The following is an 18,676-nucleotide window of genomic DNA, read 5'->3' as shown; positions in this document are numbered from 1 at the left end:
GTCACTTGTTGTGAGGAGCTAGCTAGCATTAGTTGAGAGTTGAAGCAAATAACTTTCATTGCTAAGAACTGACGATTGTTGGGTTGTTCCCTTACAGCATCAGCGGACAGCAAATTCGCCATTTTGGAGAGACTAGGCCACCTCTGATTGGCTGTCATGGTTCTGATGAACGCTCTGCTGTTGTCCCATTGGCGCAAAGAGACGTTTTTCAGGCCAATATGGCGCGGCAGTGCTGTTTACAAAAACGCACTGGATGGGTCGACTCTCGCTTTCAATTCTCTTTGGTTGAAGTCCAAACAGGACAGTTTAGCTTAGCTACCTACCTCCAAGTTACTGCTGTAAAACACGTTCTGCTGTCAAGTCCACCACTGTTCAGTCCAAACGGGGATTTGGCGAGCTAGTGTTTGGTAGAGTTTGCTTTGTTTGGAAAATGACCAAATCGCACCTTTTTCTGGTGAATGAGGTTAATGTTATGATAGGTGCAATCACTTCAGGTAACGTTAACGTTAGCTGATTGGGACACTGAGTTGTCAAGTGCTACAGAATGTTGAAGTATTTGTAATGACAAGTCTAGGTCTACTATGATGATTGTGAGACAAATTAGCGTTAGTGAACAGTGCAATGAGCAACAGTTCCTTTGAGAACACACGCAGTTTGTCTGTTTCTTCCTGTACTGTGAGTAACTTAGTGCAGGAAATAGTTTGAGCCAACTTTGAAGCCATTTAAACCTGGCACTAACATGCATTTTCTGCGATCAGATTGCAATCGGATAGTGCCTGACAACTTGAAAGTACATGTGTAAATGCCCCCAAGACACATTGAGGACAGATTGTGATCTGTCCCGCTAAAACACATCTGGCCCACATTGAACACAAGTGTAAAAGAATGCATCCTCTCAATCCACATACAACTGTTTTTCTGCCTCCCTTCTCTAAGGAGCTTGCCTGAACACATCACAATCGGATCTCAATGTGGACACTGGTGGAGACATATATTAATACCAGGTGTAAATGTAATCAGGTTAATGTGTCAAGCACTATCCGATTGCAATCTGATCACAGGAAATGAATGTTAGTGCCAGGTGTAAATGGCCTCTTTGCCTCTCCAAGCTGTGTTGTTGGAGTGTTTTTTGTTACAATGGCTGAAACAGTTGTATGTAGCCTATTCGTAAGGTCACTCTGTAGTTACTTCCTGTGTTGTTGCTATGCAACGCTGGGGGTACGAGGCTCGCTCTCTTATGGGTTATGCCCACTGACGCCAAACTCAATACAAAAACCTGTCCGTTTTACTGTTGTCTTGCTTGTCACTAAAGTGCGCCCGACTGCTATAATAACATGATTTTAGACCTGTTATAATTCAGTGGGGTCTTTTCTAATATTCGGGCTAAAAACCGAAGCTCAGACCATGTACATGTCTTATTTATCTCTCAGAGAGAGAGAGCGATAGCAATGTGGCAATGTGGACAATGTTTCTCTGTTCTCTGTTTAAAGTTTTTGTCCCACTGATGATGTCATCAGTGATATCATAAATCACTGATGATGTCATCAGTGATGTCACTTGAGCAATGTGCATTGTGACATCACTGATGATGTCATAGGCATTGTGACATCATCAGTGATGTCATAAGAGCACGTGAACCCGCACAGCGGTCGAGCTGCATGGCGGGGGAGGCCGCGCAACGGCCGAGCTGCGTATACAAGCTGCAGGGCCAGCTCGGCGAGCTGCAGGGCAGGCTAGGAATTGAGTGCCTATTTTACAAAATTCACATCTGCGCTCATTGTTTTGAATGAGCCCAGTTCCGGGTCCCGTCACGTGCTGCCCCCCCTTGCTCGCGTGACATCAGAGTGACCTCACGAATGCCAGTGATTCTCAACTCTTTTCATATCAAAGACAATGTAGTCCACATTAGTCCCATTTGATGACATTTAGTCTCTCAGACCCAAATCGGAGAATATTTTTGCTGTTGGATTTGATTTTCTCCAGAAATCCACAACTATCTTTAAGTAATAAGAGACAAAACAGAGACTGTGATCAAAACAGTCATTCTTCTACATTCTCTAAAAGGCCACTTCACCGAAAAACAATGCAGATTTATTTTGCACACGATCTCACACATCGTCGATGGGCCGACGACCCCCATCGACCTCTGAGCCTCCTACGTCGGACCATCATGATACATTATCTGTTCTAATTAAAATGTTGCAGATTTAATACTAAAAAAGACCAATTCCACTCAACCGCGAGACGCGGGGGACGCGCGGGCGGTGTTAAACAAGCCCACCCTGTGCCCAGTTCAGAGAAGTGGTAGAGCGGGGAGGCGATCAGGATAAGCAGAAGTCGGTTGTGTTGTTGTGAAAATGTTAAGATAAAGAAGAAACTTCACGTTCTTTTCCTGTTTTCAACCCAATGTGAGCAATGTTACAAGTCTTCAACTGTGGAAGTTGCTCGATTGCATAGGCTGCTGCTGTGTTTTTATCTCTCCTTAGCATAATGTTAGGTTCAAAGCTGAGCCCACACGAATACTAACGTTATCCGCCAGTAATTCTGTCCATTTCCTGCCAGCTACTTAAATTCAACACACACACACACACACACACACACACACACACACACACACACACACACACGTTGTTGGTCAGGATATCACTAACTGACTGATAGTGATATCCTGCTGTTTCAGTCGCCTGCCTCTGTGCTGTAGTAGTAGCCTATCCAAGCCTGCTGGTGTTTGGCATGCCGGAGCTCAGCTGTCCTGTTGTGAACGTGCATTTCAGCGGCACAGCCAAACGACACCGCAACGACTTCATAAATCATTAATTAAATCATTCGACTGTCCCAATACGAATATTCAACTATTCTATACAAAAAAAAGAAGACATGTATATCTTGAGTGATTATTTCGACCTAGGGCTGCAACTAACGATTATTTTGATAATCGATTAATCAGTAGGGTTAGTTGTCGATTAATCGATTAATCGGATATATTGAAATCGCTCAGAAATGCTCGATTTAACCCTTTGATGCATACAATTCCAACATTACGATGATTCTAGTAGTCCCTGCAACATAAGTCTGCATCAAAACATTCTTGTTTATACTGTATTCATTAGTGGTTTATATTGGAACACTTCAAACTTGCATACAAAAAGGGGGAAACCACAACCAAGTTAAATTGTAGAAAACTGTTTTTATTTACTCAAGAACATGAACCGAACGAGTGCTATTTTTCTTTTTTCTGACATTGACTGTCCATCAGTGTGGTACATCTTTTTTCTTTGTCCCCTCTTCTACTGTATTCAGTGGTAAACTTTATTTTAAACTGGCAAAGAAAATGAAGAGGTTTTTTTGGTGGTACATCTTTTTTCTTTGTCCCCTCTTGTTTATAGTATACTGTATTCACACTGGTTTCTTTCAAACTTGCAAAGAAAAATGGGAATCACAAAATCACAGTTAAATTTAAAACACAAAAGTTAAATTGAAGATAACAGATTCACCCCTTCACCTCCCCTCTCCTTCACTGCCGCCTTCCTTCAGCCCTTCACCTCCTCTTTCACTGCCTACTTCCTTTAGCCCTTCACCACTTTACTTCCTCTCTCCTTCACTGCCTACTTCCTTTAGCCCTTCCCCACTTCACCTCCCCTCTCCTCCCTCCAGATATCTTCATATCTTCTTAAATAAAGTGCTTTAACGGACCTGCTCCTGGAATGTGTCTTCATATTTTCGCTCCATCAGTTTTGTGAAGAATGTTCTTGAAGGAAGAGTGTAGCCAGGGTGGAGGGTGTTAATCATGGCAATGAAGCCTGCATCTCCAACCATTGACATGGGCCTCATGTCGGTGACCAGCATGTTCAGGACACTGTCTGTCATGATGGCTGCTTGCCTTGGTGTACAAGCCGCATTCCCCACAACGAAACGCCTCATGGTGAGTTGTTTTTTTCTGAAATGAGAAAGACAGTATGAGCGAGTATGCCTAACAGCACTATTAACATAAAACTCAATAAAACTCACTCATTGACGATTTAGTTGATAATTGCTTAAAGAAGGCCTTTATATAACAGAAGCCTCAAATGAAATTTGTCTTAGCTCACTCCTTACATTAAGATGCGCGCACACACACACACACACCAATGAACAAGGGACAACAACATCTCTTTTAGCCTTAGTTTACAGACCAAGTCTGCTCTACCACTAACGTTAGCAAGTTAACGTAACGTTAACTAGCCGGTCGGCTATAACGTTAATGTTGTCGACCTGGATGCGGGCGGAATGCGCATCGACTGTTAATGTTAGATAAACAAAACAAACTATCTGCTGTCTGCTCTACCACTAACGTTAGCAAGTTAACGTAACGTTAACTAGCCGGTCGGCTATAACGTTAATGTTGTCGACCTGGATGCGGGCGGAATGCGCGTCGACTGTTAACGTTAGATAAACAAAACAAACTATCTGCTGTGAGACGAACATTTCCACTTCAAACAACAATACACATGGGTCTAATAATGTAACACTAGTTTACATGCATATCGAGTTTGTAGTAGAATAACGTAAGTTAACGTACGTTAACTTACCCCGCTGCTGAGCTCCCTTGGCACCATCCAATGATCCAACATGTTTGCGTTTAAGGTGTTCACGCAGGGCCGTTGTGGTGCCATGCCATGCAAGATCGGCTTTGCACATTTTGCACGTAACAGACTTTTTATTTCCAGTTCATATGAAGTGCTCCCAAACTTGCTAAGTTTTGGGTCAAGCTGCTTTCTCCTCGGCCATGTTTCCAAGTTGTTTGTCGTTTACTGCGCGTGCGCAAGGCGAGTGACGTAGTCGGCTCCGCGACAGCGGGGCCAGGGAGTGACGTAGCCAGCACTGCGCCGCAGCAGCTGCGATCAGCTGTTGTTTTTTATCAACAAAACAGATGGCTCTGCGGTCCAACTAATCGCGAGGCAACGAATCGATAATCAAATTCGTTGCCAACGAATTTGATCATCGATTTTAATCGATTTAATCGATTAGTTGTTGCAGCCCTATTTCGACCCCATTAACAGTCAATGCAACAGAGTGATGGGGACATATTTTTGAGCATTTAAAAATCAATAAGAGACTCTATCATGCAAGATTTGAATTGCCAACGTCGGGCTATTGGATAATACATTTGTCTGAATAATGAGAGAGGCAGGACACGTATTTATGTGTCTCCTTTAAATTAAGCTCTTATAGCCCAATTTTGTATTTCACCTTGAAAACATGTAGCCTAGCCTACATGGATAACAACTTCAACAGTTCTATAGCCTATTTCTCAAAAGCTAATAGGCCTAAATAAATCTAAACGACAATAAATTTAACAAATGAAATTAAGATTGGAATTTAGATGGGGGGAAAAACGACTTGAGGAATCTCTATCGACTCAGGGGTCTCTCGTCTCGAGTGATGATTCGACTTTTAGAGGACAGCCCTGCATTGATGCACGTTAAAGAAAGTCGACGCAATGACGCAGTCGATGACGTCGACTGCTTCGACGCGTGGGGACAGTGACCCTATGTCATATTAATTACACGTACTAAATAATGACAATGAATTGTGATGACATCGCTGGTTCTCAACTTAACTCGAGTCAACTCTCCATGAAAATAATGTCAAACTAAAAATGAATGTCTGCAATGTGTGTGAGATCATGTGCAAAATAAATCTGTATTTTTTTAGTGAAGTGCCCCTTTAACTTCTTGCAAATTAAATAATAGTGACGTAGGTTTAACAAGACCCTGGTGGTCATCGTACCCCACGTTGAGAACCCCCGGCCTACACTATGCCACCCCTGTGTTTTCTTTCCACTGGGTTTGACCGTTGATCACTCTTTTCTCCACAGCCTTCATTCAGACAGACACCATTTTAGAGGTGTTTCACTTCGGCGATGAAGGCCTCCTACAGGTAAGATCTAAGATGAGGGCTCCGCCTTCTTGTTTATCTTCAACAAAGCACTCATCCCTCTCCTGCGGGGAGGGGGTTTATGTTATGAGTGGATTTGTTTTGTATGCATTTTGTGTGTTTATCGTAGAGGTTTGTGCTTCTTATGTTTTTCTTCTTTTCTGCCAAAACATTTGAACCAATAAAAGAATTGATCAAAAAAATAAAAAGAAAGCACTCGTCGTCATGATAAACTATCAGGTCGGTGTGTCAGCGGGAGAAACGTTCAGAGTCAGACCAACAACATCCTCTCAACATCTAGCGCTCGTTTCCTCTGCTCGACTTTATCATTAGCTGAGACTACAGCGTGCCAAGGTCAATGCAGTGGTAATGGGGTGCACAGACGCCACATAAAACCTCTGTATCCACTGGCCATGGTGGTTACCCTCGGCTCACACCAGGCGCTATTCAGAAGCAGCGCTTAACAGAAGCCGAGTGCCGCGCTAAACCGGTCACAGCAGAAGCACTCCCCTTTACTTCAGCGCCTCGCTCGGTTCGCACACTCCCTCCGCTCACAACTTGCATTGACTTCATGCCTGGCAGCTCGGGTGCTGCAAGCTTGAAAAATAGAACAGAAGCTGAAACTATCGCTGGCGCTGCCGCGTGGCGTGGTGTGCGGCTGGTGTGAACGGTCTCGCCTGTTAACAAGGAAACGAAATGAAACTGCCATAGTGCTGCGTGGCTTCAGCGTGGCTTTGGCGTATGGTGTGAAGTGAACGAGGGCTTAAGCCCGTTTTCCACAGTGCCCTCTAGTCCTTTTGAAACTCTGATAACCTGTACCTAGAGGAGGGATTTTTGTACATGCTGTTCGTTTTACTTGTAATTTCCAAATTTAGAAAGGGGTCTCACAGCAGAATAGGGCTGCAACTGACCATTATTTTCATGATGTTATCTGTCGATTGTTTTCTCGATTAATGGACCATCATGATTAATTATCTGTTCGAATTACAATTTTGCCTAAAAAAAAAGAAAAAGAAGCCAATTCCACTCACCGAGACGCGCTGGCGGCATCAAACAAGCGCACCCAGTTCAGGGAAGCAGTAGAGTGGATGGGGAGGGGGAGGGGAGGATAAGCAGAAGTTGGTTGTGTTGTTGTGAAAATGTTACGATAAAGAAGAAACTTCACGTTCTTTCCTGTTTTCACCGAAAGTCAGTAATGTTACAACAAGTCTTCAACTGTGAATTTAACTCGCCTATTTCCATGAAGGCCCTCCATTACATACTGTAGGCTGCTGCTGCTGTGTTTCTATCTTTACTTAACTCTCTCCGTTAGGTTAAAAACTGAGCCCACACGAATACTAACGTTATCCGCTAGTAATTCTGTCAGTTTTCTGCCAGCTAGTTAAATTCCACACACACACACACACGTTGTTGGTCAGGATAAAATAACGTTAACGTTATTTGTTTTGCGCCGTTCAATATTGCTGGCAGTGACAGCCACTGCTTCAGTCGCCTGGCTGTGTGTTGTAGTAGTAGCCTATCCAAGCCTGCTGGTCTCATGTAGAGCTCAGCCGAGCCAAACGGCATTACGGCACCGCAGCAACTTCATAAATCATTCATTAATAATGACGACGCCATCGTCCATCGCGATGTTTCACTGTGGAACCATCGCGATGGCTATTTGGTTGACATCGCAACAACCCTCGTGCTTATAGACTTTTTTCCTATCCACAGTATCGCTGCTCCACGCATACAGCCATTTTGCTAGCGGCTGAGCCGTGTCATTGGCTGTTGTGCTCTCTCGTAGGCGTTCTTAGCTCAAATATGCGCCGGTCGTCTAGGATAACGTGCGGTGGATACATTTTTGTCGCAAACCCCTTTTTTCCCCTCTTCTCTGCTTTATTGCTTGAAATGTGCTTTATCATTACAAACATGTGTGCAACCCTGCAAGTGGCACGGTTCTCATCACAGCGAGCTAAAAGAGTCTAAAAGTCTAAATGCTCCAGTCTGAACGATCAGACAGCCCGGCCCCCGCGCATGCTTGGTGTGAAGCCAACACGTCCTGGAAACATAGCCCAGGCCTCTCTTAGCTCCACAGAGCAGGCAGGAAAAGGAAGTGAGCCGCGTGCTAAAGTGTGAACCCTACAGACGTGCAAAGTGTCAAGCTGACTGAGGTCTGCTCTGTTGCATGGACGAGCAGTACTACTCACTGGCTTGCCTCTTGTCAGAAAAGCGGTCAGAAAACACATACTCGATTTCAAATCATCACTATAACACTTTATATTAAGGTACACGTATTCACCATTAAAGCTGCAGTCAGCGATGTTTTTTGCATTAAAGGTGACCTCCCACTATCCAATCAGAGAAATGTTTACATTTTCTGGGAAACGGAAGGTCAGATCGCGATGCCAGTAAATGGCTATATGTGTTTTCTCACCACGAATCCAACGCCGCCACTCGTGAGTCTCTACGAGTTACGGTTTGCGGAGATACGTCCGCCCTGCCTGCAGGGCTACAGCAGAGAGACAGAGTACCACAGCGGGGGGGTTGGGAGTTCCAAGTGACTGAAAAACCCTCTTATTTCAGTGATTGCTGTCAGAATATAGAGCCATTTCACACTTATTTTAACACAAAAACATCAGCTTTAACTAGTTGCTTATTAGCCTGCATATTAGCAGCATATTGGCTGTTTATTAGTCATTATAAAGCAGGTATTAATGCCTTATTCTGCATGATCATATTCCTACAACTACTAGGCTAAGAGCTTTCCCTCAATAACCTCCTAATTCATGTTTATTGACAACTTAATACTACCAGCATAAGGCCCATACTGAGCAAAGGTGACATAAGTGATATCTTTTGTTCTTCCATCACTGATATCGAGTGTTTGGTCACTATTAATGTGGGTCTCCCAGTTCCTCCACTCTGCAGTACACAGAAAATAAATGTGTGGAATCCTCTCTCCTGATTGGACAAAAGTCGGATGGGATCCTCCCTCCTGATTGGATAAAAGTGGGATGGGATCCCAGAAAATGTATTTTCTGTATACTGCAAAGGGCAAACACTCTATATCAGTGATGGCTGTTGGAAAGTAGGGCTATTTAACACTTTATTTTTTATTTAATTTTAATTGCACTTAACAGCTAGGGATGTGGGGGAGTACTCGGTTACTCGAGTACTCCTTCATAATGTCAGTACTCGAGTGACGTTTCAGCTGTCCGGGTACTCTATTGCTCATCGGACCGATATATAAAGACTTAACATCGGTAAGATACCGATATGATTGTGGATATACTGTATCGTGCACCCCTAATTAACCTCAGAGTGACACCTCCTTAACACCAGTGAGCCCGTTTAGACGTACATATAATTTACAAACCTCAGACACCATACTACTGAGTGAATGTCCGAGTGGATACGTAATATGCATGGACACCAGTGAGACCGTTTAGATGTACATATAATTGACATGCCTTTGACTCTTGTCGTCACTATTCATTGTTTGTCTCTCACGATGCCCCCCCCCCCCCCCTCTTATTTGTTTTACAGGCAGAGGCTGACATAAATTCATATCACCACAAAAGGTAAGACTTTAGAAATTTTCCTTTTGGGTGTAGGTCTTAGATCTTGGTCAAATAGAATTGACAAATCCTTTTTAACTTTATTATTATTGTTGTTGTTGTTGTTGTTGTTGTTGTTGTTGTTGTTGTTATTTATTAATTATTATTATTATTATTATTATTTTTTTGGTAACCCTCCTGCCGATTGATGGGATTTAATTCAACTCGCTTTATGTGATTGACACTTGACCAAACTATAAAATCTCAGAGGAGAGGCAGTACAAACCTAGTAGTGGCTGAATTGAATGCGACTACTGAATGGATGTGGCGGTTACACTGGGAAACGACACCGTATGTTTGCATATGTTTTCTTTGATTCTGATGCGCTCTGCTCTGCTGCCTGTGTTGTCCTGCTCTGTCTACACACAGCACAATGTTCCTGGGACTGAAAATAATGTTGAATTCCCACTAGGGATGTCCGATATTATCGGCCTACCGATATTATCGGCCGATATTAGCATAAAAAAATCGATATCGGAAAATATCGGTATCGGTTTTCATGCCGATATTTTTTTTTTTTTTTTTTTTTTTTTTTATAAATACAGGGGGAGTCTCACTGAGAGCAATGCTCTCTTTTTCAGGAGTGCCCTGTTCACATTCACACACACATTCATACCTGGAAGCTGACCAGTACAACCACAGTCTGATCTGTTGGCCACTGAGCAGCTCCACTGGAGCGGTTGGGGTTAAGGGCCTTGCTCAAGGGCACCTCAGTGGTGGTAATGAGGGAGGGGCAAGCGCTGCCTTTTCATTTTCCCCACCCAGATTTATCCTGCCGGTCCCGGGGATTGAACCGACGACCTTCTGGTCACAAGCTCACTTCTCTAACACTTACAACTTTAACACAACATGCATATTATATATTAAACTCTTCAGCTACATTAAGCTACATTATGTAACTTGTTACGTGAAATTTTGGTGGAAAAAAAGCCCGCTTATATCGGTATCGGTTGATATCGGTATCGGAAATTAAGAGTTGGACATTATCGGATATCGGATATCGGTAAAAAAGCCAAATTCGAACATCCCTAATTCCCACCATCAGCTCACCTGTCACTGTTTAGGCCAGGTGTGATTTGCTTTGTAAAGGCTTGATGAATCGTCAGATTGTTTGTGGGACCTGCGGCAGAGATTTCTGTACTCATTTTCCAATAGACGTTTCATACAATCCTTATAAAAAGAGCATTTTTTTTTCATGATCCCCCCCCCCCCATTTTCTCCCCAATTGTACTTGGACCAATTTCCCCCTGCTGCCCCAGTCGCGGCTCCACCCCCTCTGCCGATCTGGTGAGAGCTGTAGACTAGCACCATGATTCCTCCAACACGTGCGCAGTTGTCAGCCTCTTCTTTTCACCTGACAGTGGGGAGCTTCACCGGCAGGATGTAGCACGTGGGAGGATCACGCTATTCCCACCGGTCCCCTTCCGCCCGTCCGAAAGTTTAGAAAATGCTTGGTTTTAACCGTCATGTTTTCAAGGTTAGAAATATGCTTGAAAGGTGCTTGATTTTCAAAATAATCTGGTCTTTCAAAGTGAAACGTTGAAAACAATGACACACTAAAAAAGGCTAGAATAGCTCGATAAAGTCCTCTGTTGATCCGTTACTCTGGAAATTAGCAAGCATTAAATAATCATGATCAAAACACAGTACAACGAAAGTTAATATGAACAGCTGGTAAAATAAACAGTGACAATATACATTGATTGCTGTGGGTATAAAGGCATATTGTAAACTTAATTTTTCGCAATTGCCTTTACAGTAATAATTTGATGATAAAGGCTTTGAGAGTCTGGACATTTTGGTCCCTTGAAAGTGCTTAAATTTCATTCTTAAAAAGCTGTATGAACCCTGTCTATGGTCGCTCGTCATTCTGAATATAGCTGAATGGCTTAGTTTGTCCAAGCAAAACCATTTTTTTTACAAGGATTTTTCAAAACGTCTATAGAAGAATGAATGGGGAGGTTCCATGCTGAACCAGGAAGAGGGTGTGACTTTGGCACTGTATACTGGTGGAATATGCTGTAATAGTGGCACACCTTGTCTTAATTCCAACGTGGCCTTGGCTGACTGGATTCCTCTTTTCCTTTGAATAAGGAAGTGCACTGAATGTCTCTGAGCTGTGTTGTGATTGGTTCACTGAATGTCTTTGAGCTGTGTTGTGATTGGGTCACTGAATGTCTTTGAGCTGTGTTGTGATTGGTTCACTGAATCTCTTTGAGCTGTGTTGTGATTGGTTCACTGAATGTCTCTGAGCTGTGTTGTGATTGGTTCACTGAATGTCTTTGAGCTGTGTTGTGATTGGGTCACTGAATGTCTTTGAGCTGTGTTGTGATTGGTTCACTGAATGTCTCTGAGCTGTGTTGTGATTGGTTCACTGAATGTATTTGAGCTGTGTTGTGATTGGTTCACTGAATGTCTCTGAGCTGTGTTGTGATTGGTTCACTGAATGTCTCTGAGCTGTGTTGTGATTGGGTCACTGAATGTCTTTGACCTGTGTTGTGATTGGTTCGCTGAATGTCTTTGAGCTATGTTGTCATTGGGGCTCCAAACGGATTCAGGGGAGGCTCAGTGAATGAAAAAAAACATCGGGGGGGATTGATTGGCTCTATGTGTCGGGCACGTGGTGGGATTAACGTGGGCAAAATGGCCGACAGCTTTAGATTTGCTAACAAGCTAACGCAAAGCTACTGATGTTACCAGACGATATACATAAAAAATATGAATCGGGGTTAGGGTTACGGTTAGACCCCGTTGTGGCCCCCAAGCCCGAGCACTTCCGGTAAGGCACACCTGCATTATGCTAACAAAACTTTCTGTTCAACTTGTAGGTTACCATTAGCTGCTCTTCTAGCAGACAACACAGTGTTGTGGAACAAGTAAAGGCTTACCAGGTAGTTGCAATAGGCTACAGTACGTGTCCCGGGGCTGGCCGGTAATTCTTTTTCATCTACCAGCCACCTGGGCAGGTAAGCCAAACAGTACATTTTGGACCCTGAAGCTAAAGCTTGGAGACTCCACTCTTAAAACCTGGTGTAGGCCTAGCTTAGCTAGACTGTGCTCCTGTGGAGAACACTGTCTGTCAGGAAGTGAAACCGTGACTTTCTGACCATAAATGAGGAATGGACATTTCCAGCCTCTTACTTAGACAATGCCCTGTGCCCTATACTGGAGTGCTCTCAATTCTATTTAAATCCAATAGGATTCATTACTTGTCTTTAACCACTGTGACAGCTTTGTGGCAAGTAGAATCATTTTTTTTTTTTTTTTTGACAAATTGTGCTCTAAAATGCAAATAATTATTTATAGAAGTATTTCACAAATATTGAGAAATCCAACCTGGATTACATCCATAACTGTGACTGAAACAGGGATGATTTAATAACCAAAAGTAAAACTACCCCACAATGCACCACTCCTATTTCATATTCATATAGAAAGTAAAAGTTGTGTTTTGTGAGTAACGTTACTGGAAAAGCTTTGTGAATGAAACGACGAGTATAACACGAGCTTTAACTTGGCATCAGTGTGTTTTAGCTTTCTCTGCTTTGTATAGCCATGGTTAAGTGTCAACAATGACAACACATTAATACCATATTCATATCGGTTGTTTTCAGAATAAAATCCACTAGTTCCCTCATAATCCTCGTGTCTTTTCACTGGAAAACTCAAAGCAAGTTACTTGACTCACTAATGTCTGTGGTGGATCTGGGTAGATGTATTTTTAGTAAAGCTATCTAGTAACACTGTTGGCAGTTATGTGATAATAAGGTTAATGTTCATTGCCCCGGCCTTCTATGCTTATTAGTGGCTCTGATAAGCATGTTACTGCTTCAGCTTCATGGGCTGATTCAATAGTAGGGCTCGCGGCGATATGGACCAAAAAGTCATATCTGGCTATTTTTGTATATATCTCAGTATTTTCTACAAAGTGGGATGTTCAGTTGTAAGTCAAAAAGGATGTCAGATGTCACAACAAGTGCTTTTATCAAAACTAATATTGATCAAAAATAAAATGTAAAGACCCTGTTTTAAAATATACAGCGGCACTCCACAATATATCGATTAACATGTAAATAAATAGATATATCCAAATAAAATCACCTATTTTAAATAAAAAGGTGCTGGTACAGGAGGGCGTTTGCTCAGAGAGTATGAGAGGAGCAAGAGCAGCCACGCAAACACAAACACTTATAACGCGTTCTGTATTTAAACGCAACATCAAAGGACATCAAGCGATATAAGCGCTATTGTCTCACCGTAGCTATGTGTCTTGTGTGAAAATCTATTGATATCCCGTAAAAAGTCGATATACCACCGCACAGTCCTAGTGAATAGATTCCCCTCCGCCACCTGAATAGCCTAATTTGCCTGAACTCTGCATGCTAGCTTTTGTTATTGGTACATTTCACGTCTGTCATAATTCAAAGATGCTTACCAAAGCCTCCGAGATCATGTCATTCACACAATCTCCCTCAGAGCCGTAGACACGCACGTGCTTCCTCCGATACATGTGCAGTTGCCAGCTGATTCTTTTCACCTGACACTGACAGCGGGAAGCTTCACCGGCAGGACGTAGCACGTGGGAGGATCACGCTATTCCCACCAGTTCCCTTCAGCCCCGAAACAGGCGCCCCGACCGACCAGAGGAGGCGCTAGTGCAGCGACCAGGACACATACCCTCATACCGGCTTCCCACCCACAGACACCAGCCACTCGTGCCTGTATGGACGCCCGACCAAGCCGGAGGTAACACGGGGGCGCAAACCTGCGACCCTCGAGTTGGTAGGCAGGGAATCTACCACTACACTCCTGGACTCCCCGAGTTGACATGAAATATCAAACTCTTCTAAGCACACAAAAGGCTTATTTCTTTCAAATTTGCTTCACAGATGTGTTGAAATCCGTGTTAGTGAGCACTTTTTCTTAGCCAAGATAATCCACCCACCTGACAGGTGTGACATATCCTCCTGACAGGTGTGACATATCCACCTGACAGGTGTGCCATATGCAAATGCTGATTAAACAACATGATTATTGCACAGGTTGTGCTTTGGGCTGCTCACGAGCAGTGTTGGGGGTAACTCGTTACAAAAGTAGTATATTGCATGTAGGGATGTCAATTTTCGGTTAATTTCACTTTCGATTAACCGACGCTAATAATCGATTAACCTATCGGTTAATTCATAATTTTTTAATATATATATTTTTTTTTTTTTTTTTTTTTTTTTTTTTGTCTATTTACTCAATGAACTCATGCCCAAACAAGGCGTGTCAATTTAGATGCTGAAATGTTAATGCTTTTTGTGTTAGAATTTCTAACACAAAAAGCATTAACAAGCATTAACAAAAAGCATCAACATTTCAACACAAATTCTTTTTGTGTTAGAATTTGTAACACAAAAAGCATTAACATTTCAGCATCTAAATAGACACGCCTTGTTTGGGCATGAGCTCATTGAGTACCGTAAATAGACCAAAAAAAAAAAAAAAAAAAAAATTAATATTAACTGATAGACCGACAGCAATAACCGAACAACGACGTTAGCGACGGTTAATCGATTAACGGTTAACCGTTGACATCCCTAATTGCATGTAAAGCGCAAATTATGCTCGAGTGAAATCGACGGCGCTGACTGCACCGAGGGTCTGCGCCGCAGAGGGGCGTCCCCTCGGCACAGCTCGGCGTAGGGGGCGTGCAGCTCCTCGAAAATGTGACTCCGCGGCATCAACTCCTTGCTGTGAGGAATGAGGAAATGCCATTTCCTCATTTAACAGTGCTTGTCCCTCATCTAGCAAAGCCTTCTGCAGGCTCACAGGAATGAGTTTTGAAATGGAGGGACAATAAAATGTCCCCCCACCGACATGATTGCAAGTTCTTGGTAAACGACACGATAACGTTTTGGACGTGTTTTGGACGAGTTACGTTTGAGTATGCACAGTCTCGCTGTTGCCGCTTGTCGGCGGCAAGGCTCCGAGTCGAGGCTGCGCAGAACCATGCCGGGCGCTTAATATATTACTTTTAGCAGTAACTCAGTAATAAAACTTATTATTACCAATAGGATTTAAGTAATATTATACCATTTACTTTGTCAAATAACACAAGTTACAAATTGAGTGAAAACAATTTAAAATCAAAGCCCATTTAACCCATTGATACCTGATGCAGCATTTGTGTGTTTATCCCTTTAAAGGGATACACACACAAATGAGGGATATACACACAAATGCTGCATCAGGTATCAATGGGTTAAATAAAGATACAATTCCTAATCAAATTGGGTGTTTTTATGCAAATAACCACTATAGATGACAATAACAAAGGAAAAGGATAACATTTAGAATTTTGGACGGTTTACACTGACTTCAAGACGGTTTAAAAAAAAATTGCTGGGAAAAATGCAAAAGTAGTGTAATAAGTAACGAGTTACTCTACACAGACAGTAACTATTGCAAAAGTAATGTATTACTTTCAAATGAAAGTAACTAGTAGTAGTATATTACGGTACTTCTTGGAAGTAACTTGCCCAACACTGCTCACGAGTCACAATAAAAGGCCACTCTAAAAATGTGCATTTTGATCACACAACACAGTGAGACAGATCTGTCACACGTTTTGAGGGGGCGTGCAGTTGGCGTGCTGACTGCAGAAATGTCCGCCAGAGCTGCGGCCGGTGACTTGAATGTTCAATGTCAGTTAAGCCGTCTCCAATGTCGTTTCTGAGAATTTGGCAGTGCACGCAACCCGCCTCACAACCACAGACCACGTAGCCATGCCAACCGCTGCATCCGGCTTCTTCACCTCCCAGCTGGTCTCAGACCAGCCGCGCGGACAGCTGATGCCACAGTTGGTTTGCAGAAAAATACTTTTTGCACAAAGTGTCAGAAAGCCAGGGCATACCTGGTTAATAATCATGCTGTTTAATCAGGTGAGAAAGCCAGGGCACACCTGGTTAATAATCATGCTGTTTAATCAGGTCAGAAAGCCAGGGCACACCTGGTTAATAACCATGCTGTTTAATCAGGTCAGAAAGCCAGGGCACACCTGGTTAATAATCATGCTGTTTAATCAGGTCAGAAAGCCAGGGCACACCTGGTTAATTATCATGCTGTTTAATCGGGTCAGAAAGCCAGGGCACACCTGGTTAATAACCATGCTGTTTAATCAGGTCAGAAAGCCAGGGCACACCTGGTTAATAACCATGCTGTTTAATCAGGTCAGAAAGCCAGGGCACACCTGGTTAATAATCATGCTGTTTAATCAGGTCAGAAAGCCAGGGCACACCTGGTTAATAATCATGCTGTTTAATCAGGTCAGAAAGCCAGGGCACACCTGGTTAATAATCATGCTGTTTAATCAGGTCAGAAAGCCAGGGCACACCTGGTTAATAACCATGCTGTTTAATCAGGTCAGAAAGCCAGGGCACACCTGGTTAATAATCATGCTGTTTAATCAGGTCAGAAAGCCAGGGCACACCTGGTTAATTATCATGCTGTTTAATCGGGTCAGAAAGCCAGGGCACACCTGGTTAATAACCATGCTGTTTAATCAGGTCAGAAAGCCAGGGCACACCTGGTTAATAATCATGCTGTTTAATCAGGTCAGAAAGCCAGGGCACACCTGGTTAATAATCATGCTGTTTAATCAGGTCAGAAAGCCAGGTCACACCTGGTTAATAATCATGCTGTTTAATCAGGTCAGAAAGCCAGGGCACACCTGGTTAATAATCATGCTGTTTAATCAGGTCAGAAAGCCAGGGCACACCTGGTTAATAATCATGCTGTTTAATCAGGTCAGAAAGCCAGGGCACACCTGGTTAATAATTATGCTGTTTAATAAATCAGCGTCTTGATGCTCCACACCTGTCAGGTGGCTGGATCCTCTTGGTGAAGCATGTGCTCACGAACACGTATTTCAACACATTTGTGAACAATATCACTTTACATTATATGTCATTTAGCAGACACTTTTATCCATAGTGACTTACAGTAGTACATTTTATTTTGTAAACGGTAGTGCGATCAACTGTCCATCACGTCTTCATCAGCTAAGACCTTTAAAAATGAACAAGTAGCACTTGCTAACAGTTGAAGGAATAGACCCTTTTCACAGCAGACATTTTGTGTCTCAAAGGCAGGGTTGAACACAGGTGCAACCAAAACATTAATGCACTGGGACACTAAACGGAATGGAAGTTGGAAATCCATTCATGTTTTTGGTTACACCCGTGTGTTTACCCTGCCTTTGAGACACAAAATGGCTGCTGCGAAAAGGGTCTGACATTGAAGGAATAAGTTGCCGCCAATATTTGAGAGAAATAAGTATTTTGTGTGCATAGAGAAAAAAAGATCTTTTATTTCAACTCGTGAAAAACGAGAGCCCGAAACAAAAGTGTTGCATGTGTGCATTTGTTCGGCATAATTAACACCCCACTGACGGCTTGACGTGCAGCAGATGTGATCTTTGATGGTAGAAGTGTCATCATGGCTGCCATCACTCTGTATGCAGAACAGAGTGTTTTTGTACGTCTCAAACAGGAAATGGCTTGTGGTTTGCTTGTTGTTTGGTTGCAACACTCATCGAGCCCCCGTTTCCTCCAGATAGAAGGTTAGGCTACTTCACACCTCTCCACCCCCTCTGCTACAACCTCCACACACGGTCTGCACGACACACTGCCACTTGACTTTAGCTGATGCAATACTGCAACGCATCATAATATGCCTATTAATGAAGATGTCTTCTTGTAGTCTGATCAGACTACAAGATCAACGTCTACCATTGAAGGCATGACTTCCAGTCAACGTGCATTTTCTCAGGAACTGCTCGAGAAATGCATTCACTTCAGTCAAATACGTTGTCCCATATTGCAATAAAGTCCCGTCATTTGAAGTTGAACCCCCTTGACTTTGTCCACATTTTCTGGTGATACCCAACGGATTCGAATGACATTTCTCGGCAACGATCTACACAAAATATCTCTGAAGTGTTTTTTTTGTTTTTTTTAACAAGCTTATTATAAGGAAGAGGTCAAATATCTTGACAATCATCGTGTGACTCTGATCACACCGCATAAAAATCAAACTATGGTATGTCCGTCCACTTAACGAAACGGGGAGACAACGGCACAGAGTTCACCACAAGATGCAATGTAAAGACGTCTTGT

At 42.9% G+C, this 18,676-nt stretch overlaps 1 protein-coding gene across 1 annotated transcript in view; it reads left to right on the top strand.

Moving 5' to 3' along the window:
• The window catches only part of LOC310774281 (transmembrane protein 131-like), a gene marked incomplete at its 5' end in the record, with an annotated part of 80,124 nt that overhangs the window by 407 nt on the left and 61,041 nt on the right, over positions 1-18,676 (top strand). The window contains 2 exons of the mRNA XM_083634324.1: positions 5,858-5,919; positions 9,445-9,479. Coding sequence (XP_083490450.1) covers positions 5,858-5,919; positions 9,445-9,479 — 97 coding nt within the window. The remainder of the gene's footprint in view (positions 1-5,857; positions 5,920-9,444; positions 9,480-18,676) is intronic.

The sequence above is a fragment of the Poromitra crassiceps genome (assembly GCF_964638095.1).
Source record: "Poromitra crassiceps genome assembly, chromosome: 3".
Classification (NCBI taxonomy): domain Eukaryota; kingdom Metazoa; phylum Chordata; class Actinopteri; order Beryciformes; family Melamphaidae; genus Poromitra; species Poromitra crassiceps.
This window is presented reverse-complemented; position numbering and strand designations above follow the sequence as displayed.